Source organism: Stylophora pistillata, chromosome 13, assembly GCF_964205215.1.
Source record: "Stylophora pistillata chromosome 13, jaStyPist1.2, whole genome shotgun sequence".
Lineage (NCBI taxonomy): Eukaryota > Metazoa > Cnidaria > Anthozoa > Scleractinia > Pocilloporidae > Stylophora > Stylophora pistillata.
The window spans coordinates 3,350,609-3,358,548 of record NC_142531.1 but is presented as its reverse complement, the minus strand read 5'-3'; the positions used below and the strand labels follow the sequence as shown (position 1 = coordinate 3,358,548).

The 7,940-nt window shown below is 38.0% G+C and overlaps 1 protein-coding gene across 1 annotated transcript; it reads right to left on the bottom strand.

Annotated features, from left to right (window-relative positions):
- Positions 1-23: 23 nt before the first annotated feature.
- Positions 24-7,926, bottom strand: LOC111331302 (serine hydrolase BPHL). Its single transcript, XM_022936383.2, has 3 exons — positions 7,516-7,926; positions 2,744-2,941; positions 24-823 (listed from the first exon to the last, which is right to left on the bottom strand). The coding sequence occupies exons 1-3, from the start codon at positions 7,880-7,882 to the stop codon at positions 516-518; spliced, it is 873 nt and encodes a 290-aa protein (XP_022792118.1). The 5' UTR covers positions 7,883-7,926; the 3' UTR covers positions 24-515.
- Between the last annotated feature and the right edge of the window lie 14 nt (positions 7,927-7,940).

Here is a 7,940-nt window from a genome sequence, read left to right as displayed (position 1 = left end):
AAATGAACTTACCGCAGAAAATGTCACATCTAAAAACTTACTTTAAGGAAATCAATAATACTCGAAACATCACCTTATTCTGTGTGTAATTCATTGAGTAAGAATGTGTTTAGCATAAATCATTGTCTCCTCTACTAAGGTATAAACCTGTAGAAATAATGTTGGAAGCTTAAAGTAGTCTCCTTCATTTACACATTACAGAAGAATGAACTTTTTAAGCTTCTCTTCTTTCATTATAATTAAAACTTCCATAAAAATTGATGGAGCTCAACTATCACTTCAGGTTTTCTGCGTTCATTTGAATTAAAACTGTTTAACCTTTCCTCATCCATGTGTTTCACGGTTTTTTTCTGTTTCTTTTAGTTCGTCTTCGGTTTTACGCTGTTATTGTAACATACCGTTGCTATCCAATTACGTGACAAGTTGGCCAAAGCTGAGTTTACCACAGAATCCAAAGCTTACTACGAAAAAAATGAATTTTCGCGGACAACAATGGGTCCTAATCGAAAAAGGGTTTAAGTTTTTGATCCGCCTTTCAAAAATGCACTGACAAGTGTGTTAAATTCGTCAGCAAATCGAAGATGAAGGTTGTGTCTTCCTTCAGGCATGACATGCAACTTGGCACCCTTAATGTTGGCATGTAGATACTCGGGGTGAAATTGTGGCACCAGGGGGTCCTTCTGCCCATGTACTACCAGGGTGGGGCAATCAATCTTCTTGACAGCACTGGTACAAATGTCACCACCCCTGTCAGTATAGAATCGAGTAATGCCATCTACCCAGCCACTGTTCATCTCTTGGAGTCCTTCTTTTCCATACAAGGCTAAAATGAAACCAAAAGAGATTGCATCAAAACTCTAAATCATGACTTTTGTGAATAGAGTAAAGTCATTTTGCAACTGGTACTGAATACTTTTTAGAACTGAAACAAAATAAAAAGGTAATGTCACACATTGAACATGTGGAAGAAGGCATGGCCTAATGCTCAGCACACTAGACTCAGTGTGGAGAGGTGAGCATTTGAGACCTGGCCACATTGTTGTGTCCCTTGTGTGACTGGCTCAGTTAAAACCTTTAACATGATTATTACTACTATTATTTATTATTTATTTTTATTTGCTCATTTATTTATTTATTTCATTGTTGCGTGTGTGTGTGCGTGCGTGTGTGTGTGTGTGTGTGTGTGAGCCTATACAGTGTCTGTTTAGGTAGCCCGCCTAGAATAGCTTTGCTAACTGCGGGCTACAAAAGCCTTTATTTCTTTCATTTTAAAAAAAATAAAGTCAATGTTGTTGTAATGTTGTTGTTGTGTTGTGTTCTTGCAAAAGACACTTAACTTTCAGTCCCTCCCCCACTCAGGAGTATAAATGAGTATCAGCCACCTGTCAGGGAAGCCTGATGAAATGCTAAGGGGGGGGGGGGGGGTATCCTGCAATGGACTGGCACACAATCAAGGGGCAGCAGCAATACTCCTGGTTGCTTATTTCTAAAGCACACTTGCAGGTGGTAGTTTGTGTTTCATGCACAAGATTCAGTGTGGTGAATATTCAGTTGTCCTATTGGTTATCTCTCCTTTCCCCTCACTTTGTCACTCATCCCAGCTCTTCCAACTGTCCAGTAGGGCAAACAAATATTCACTGCACTGAATTTCACACTTGAAAACACAAACTACTGACTGCAAGCAGGCTATTCCTGCTACAGAAACTGGGATAAGTTCCTGCTGATGAGCCATTTCACTCAAATGCAGACGTAGCCTTTTTTTTAATGACTGATCAGATCTACAAGTAGGAACAAAAGTGTGGGGCTAATAAAAGATATGAGCAGTTGTCATTGTAACAATAAGCTCCATGGGAGATATGATGGCCTTACTTTAGCAAGGCAGACTCAAGGTTGTGAGGGTTGGGCATGAGCCATGACTACGCCACTAGGTTACATCCTTAGAGGGCACTGTACCCTTACACTGCCCCTTCCCAGTGAAAAGTATAAATGAGTATCATTGAGTTACCAGGGAAACCTGATTACGGTAAGTACTGGTAAATGTTATCTGCTTAGACCAACACAAAATTTGACTTATGGGTTGAGAACCCATAATATGTCAATTTTTTTCTCAAAATGCTTTGGATATTGTGTAAAAAACTTGTGTAAACATGATGCATACCTTGGGAACACATGGTGCAATCTACGTTAATATCTTCCACCCTTAAAGACATGTGACTGATTTTCTCTGTTTTTATCTCTTTGGTGTTTGCCTCATTTGCTGTGTTACAGTTTATACACATTGTTGTATATACAATTTAAAATGCTGTTTCAACTTTATTTCAAGACCATAATTATTTTTATTTTCTAAACTTTACTTCATCAGGTATATCACATTGAAAATTATGTGAATCGGTAAATGAAAGGTTGCGGTAATTTATGTCAATTCAGCAACGTTACAAAATATCTCACCCAGTCATCAAATTAAGCACCAGTCTTAGCTTAAAAAAATTCAGAGTTCTTACAGATTTTCATGAATTTACCTCTGTATCATTGATTTTTGATGTCTTGACTATATTCTGTAAATTCTTGTACTCTTCCAAGAATGCAAGACTGTGTAGAAACCTTTCAAACTACCAAACAGGTTTTCCTTGCATACAAATGAAGGACGTTTTCAGTAATTCAGAAAAAAATCAACTGCAAACTAAGGAACCCTTTCAAGGCATGGATTAAGAATATCCATATGGTATGTTTAAAGATGTCTCACCCTCTAAAGGCTCTCTCATCTTTGGGCTCCATTTTGATGTGTCTCTGATTACTTCATACAGCTCAATATCTTTGGCTGTTACAGTGGCGTTGGCTCCCCAAACTACCAAACGATGGATACTCTCAGGATGAGCAGCAGCCAATATCATGGCAGTTATTCCCCCATCACTCCATCCTAAGAGTGAATATTTAGAGTGGCCTGAAAGGATGAGAAAGTTTTCCAGACTTACTTGACACAAATCAGTCATGTGATGATTTCTCAATGACAGCTATTCATTTCCATTCAAACAAATTGTGTAACAACACCCATCTGGGCTTGTTATAGACACCTGTCAGGCTCTGAGTGTATAGTTTTTAAACTTTTGGCACTGGAATTATTTGCGAATTATACTGTCACAGACGTCATAATAGATTTGAAAGCCATTATCATTGTAATATTATAGGTGACAAATTACTTCTCAATTTTGGCGCAAAATTTCAGCATTAATTTTTAATTTCACATGTGAAATTACAAAATTGCCATGGTAACATCTCTTGTATCTCGATCAGAGCCAAGATGGCGATGAGATTTAAGATGGTCACCCTTGAAGAAGTTATGAAATTAAAAGGAGCGGCCGAAAATTATTAACAGGCATTAAGAATTTGAAAGGTATTTTTTGTGAAGAAACTCAGAAAATTACGAACTTTAACAATAATGTAGGCTTTAAACAAAAACTATATTCTTCTTCATGTTCTCGGTTTTCAATAGAATACACCAGTAAAAACAATTACGGTTGTGAACGTAATTTGTCACCCACAATATTAAAAAGTAATAAATGGTTTTCTCCTGAAATTAGGAAATAACTTCACTTGTGTTTTGTCATTTCCTTTTAATTTAATATTTTCGTAATTTCACATGTGAAATTACAAAATTGCCATGGTTTGTTTTTGACAAAATGCACGTGAAATTATTTCCTAATTTCACTCATCTCCATTTGATTGAGTTTGGGTTTTGGTCGAGGGTCAAGGGTCAAGGGTTAAATGTCGAGGGTCCATAAAAGAATAAAAATCGTAAATTTTAAAAAAATTAAATGTCAGAGGAAACTCTGACATGTTGTGACTTATTGTTTTTGTATCCTTTCACGCTTCATTTACACAGCTTCCACAAATGCACCTGCAACCACAAATAAATAGATGCCGGCTGATCAAGGTCAAGGTTCACTTTGTGGAAAGCATGACTAAGCAATTCGTCCATCAAAATATGGTTTTCTCTTAAGCATTGGGTGCATTTGTGGAAGCTGTGTAAATGAAGCGTGAAAGGATACAAAATCAATAAGTCACAACATGTCAGAGTTTCCTGTGACATTTAATTTTTTTAAAATTTACAATTTTTAGTTTTTTATGGACCCTCGACATTTTTCTCGGACCCTCGACATTTTACCCTCAACCCTCGACCCTCGACCAAAATCCAAACTTCATTTGATTGAATTACGGTCTTTTCGTCCAGAAGTCTTTTCATCCAAAAGTCTTTTTGTCCAAGTCTTTTCGTCCAAAAGTATTTTCACCTAAGTCTGTTCTTTTACTTGTTAAGTCTTTTCTCAAAGCAAATAAATAACTTTTAGAAGGCTAGATAAGGCTATAGAAAGAACTTGTTGCAAGCCATTCACGTAGTGATGTTACACTTCGTTGCCCTTTTATGCTCAATAGACATGCAATAGACACTTAACAACAAGCCTAATATTCCCATTTCTTTTGCGTGAAATAATTAAACGGCAAGGAAGTCTTTACTTTTGCCACTATTTAATAAAGTATATTGCGATACAACTTCATTCATTCTCTATGTATTTATTGTAAAATTCATGACGTTGAATTCGTAAACGAAGATTGGTGACTAAAGGTATCGGTACCAAAATGGTGGCGGCTTGCGACAAGTTCTTTCTATAGCCTTATAAATCTAGCCTTTTAAAAGTTATTTATTTGCTTCGAGAAAAGACTTAACAAGTAAACGAACAGACTTAGGTGAAAAAACTTTTGGACGAAAAGACTCGGACGAAAAGACAGCTTATGTGCGGTGTAAAACACACCAGTGATGTCACAGTTTAAAATGCACCTGTGACGTCGGAGACCCTAACCTCAGATATTAATTGAAAACTCAAGGTAAGGGTCTCGGGGCCTCTGAGGTCTCTGGGTCTTGTGGGGTCTCTGGGTCTTGTGGGGCCTTTGGTTCTCTGGGGTCTCTGGTCTTGTGGGGTCTTTGGGTCTCTGGTTGTCTGAGGTCTCTGGGTCTTGTGGGGTCTTTGGGTCTCTGGTTCTGTGGGGTCTCTGGGTCTTGTGGGGCCTTTGGTTCTCTGGTCTTGTGGGGTCTTTGGGTCTCTGGTTGTCTGAGGTCTCTGGGTCTTTGGGACTCTGGCGCTTATAATATGAAGGTTTGCCGAGTGATCCCTATTTTTCAAATATTATTTGCACTTAAAGCGTAAACTATGTGAAATTAAATTAAAAAAAAAACCTTGGAGTGGATTTTCAATAACAGCAACAACTTTATTTCAATTTAACAATTATTGAAACTACTAATAAGCTTGTACCTGAAATGAAAGTTGCACCACAACAGTAACTTTATGTCTTAATTGCAGAATCTGTAAATGGACAAATACTAACATTTGTCTTGGCGTTTGTGTCTCTAATTGAAAAATTTGTGGAAGATCATTGAAGTGTCATTGACAACATGCATTTTTAGGCAACGTTACAGGTCAGATTACAGGTTATACATCTTACACAACCGTCAAATGCGTAAGAAATGCAACATTCATGATTCTTGTTCGGCTTTGAGAGTACTGTTATAGAGCTCTCACCTCTCAAAGTCTAACTTTATTTGGTAATTAATTAAGAATCACCGACCACAATATCTTTCACAATGATCATGCAAACAAACTACGTTTACCATGAACAACAAAACCCCTAACGTCAAATATGACCAATGAAATTAATTCATTTTCCAAAACTGAAACAGCTTAATTTTAAAAAATGCACCAATTAATTGATTGGTCTCAACTGATTTAATTACCGTTGGTAAATTTTGCTATATTATTGTTCAGCTTCGAGAGTAGTTATAGTGCTCTCACCCCTCAAAGTCTAACTTTATTTGGCTTTTAAAGATGACTGTAAAGACCCTGTCTTCTTTCTGCATCCAAGATAACATTCTCTGAATCTCTTTGGAGCTACGCTCTCTGGGAATAATGTCAGGTTTGGCGGAATTTGTACACGGAATGGAGACTAAATTGCTAGAATAGTCTTTGATAGCGCAGTTGTACATTTTTTCTAGTAGATTGAGGCCTGGAGCATCCATGGCGGTTAGATGAAATGTGCATTCCTTGAAAAGCAACTTTTCTAAGGTTGACCACAGTGGTGGGATTACTCCCTTATAAATAAAGATGGCGCTGTTCAAGTTATCCCGTGGTGACTTTTTGTGTGAGAGGATATCTGGTAATATGCCACTGCGATGTTGATAGGTTTAAGCACAAAGGTTCATATTTCAAAACAACTGAATCCAGTCACGTACTAGGTAAAGTAACACAATTCACTACATCCTCCTCTAAATGTAATCCTTTTTTTGCAAGTGGGGAATAATGAGAAGAGAAATGAAGAGCTTGGAGGACAAAAGTAATAGCTGCATGAATTCATCAAATGAGTTATGTTATGTTAATTATCTCTCTCTAATTACTGGTGTTTTCACAGAATGTCATTTGCTAAGGTGTCAATGAACACATAAAAAATAGATCAAGCTTTGTTGGGTTACTTACGCAATTAGCCGAGTTATTTGCATAACATTTCAAAGCATAGCCACGCTGTGCTAGCTGGTATCATAGTCAAATCATGGCCTCAAACGAAATTGTCACCGTTCAATCCATTATTCAAGAAGCCCAACACTGTAAAATTCCTTGGAATGAAGTGACCAAACCTGCAATCGGAGAATAACTCTCCCTATTTTCTAAAGCAAAAGGAACTTGCAAAGTGTTTCTACTCAAAGCCGAACAAGAATTATGAATGTTGCATTTCTTACACATTTGACCGTTGTGTAAGATGCGTAACCTGTAATCTGACCTGTAACATTGCCTGTAAATGCATGTTGTCAATGACACTTCGATAATCTTCCACAAAGTTTTCAATTAGAGACACAAACGCCAAGAAAAATGTCAGTATTTGTCCAGTTACAGATTCCATGATTAAGACATAAAGTTACTGCTGTGGTGCAACTTTCATTTCAGGTACAAGCTTATTACTATTTTCAATAATTGTTAAATTGAAATAAAGGTGTTGCTGTCATTGAAAATCTGCTCCGAGGTTTTTTATTAAATTTAATTGCACATAGTTTACGCTATAAGTGCAAATAATATTTGAAAAATAGGTATCACTCGGCAAACCTTCATACTATAAGTGCCAGAGTGCCAAAGACCCAGAGACCTCAGACAACCAGAGACCCAAAGACCCCACAAGACCAGAGACCCCAGAGAACCAAAGGCCCCACAAGACCCAGAGAACCCACAGGAACAGAGACCCAAAGACCCAGAGACCCCACAAGACCCAGAGACCCCACAAGACCCAGAGACCCCTAGACCCTTACCTTGAGTTTTCAATCAATATGGTTAGGGTCTCTGACGTCACTGGTGCATTTTAAACTGTGACGTCACTGGTGCGTTTTACACCGCACATAAGCCGAAAAGACTCTTGGACGAAAAGACCGTACACCATTTGATTACACATACTAGGCACGTAGGTAAGATGTACAAATTAACTCACCAAGTGCCTCCATTAGGGAAACAGCATCACTTGCATCTCTTTCAAAAAAATCAATTGGAAAATCCCGTTTTGGAGGAGTCGATTTTCCATATCCTCGAGGATCAAAAGCTATAACTGTAAACTCATCCTTAAGTCGCTTTAGCTGCGGACCAAAATCACTTTGCGTTGAACCAAGAGCACCAGGCATACATAAGACAACATGGCTCCCTTCACCAGCAACTTCGAAATGAATGTCGACTCCGTTCACATGGAGTTTCGACGAAGCTGTGCTCGTGTAGCGGTGTGTTCTCTTCAGTATAAATGTCAAATTAGGGGTTTTAGGAAAGAAGAATGTTCGTACAAAAGTCCGAGCCAGCAAGGTCGCCATGCTACATTTCTTAGGCCTCAGTCTCACGCATCTTCTGAGATGCTTCCTCCTCTTTTCG

What these genes read in the sequence shown, in the direction of transcription:
- LOC111331302 (XM_022936383.2), bottom strand. Translation starts at nt 7,882, where the DNA reads ATGGCGACCTTGCTGGCTCGGACTTTTGTACGAACATTCTTCTTTCCT. An exon ending in TTCCCTAATGGAGGCACTTG is followed by an intron (nt 2,942 to 7,515) that starts GTGAGTTAATTT and finishes TCATCCTTTCAG; the next exon opens with GCCACTCTAAATATTCACTC. An exon ending in GATGAGAGAGCCTTTAGAGG is followed by an intron (nt 824 to 2,743) that starts GTGAGACATCTT and finishes GTTTCATTTTAG; the next exon opens with CCTTGTATGGAAAAGAAGGA.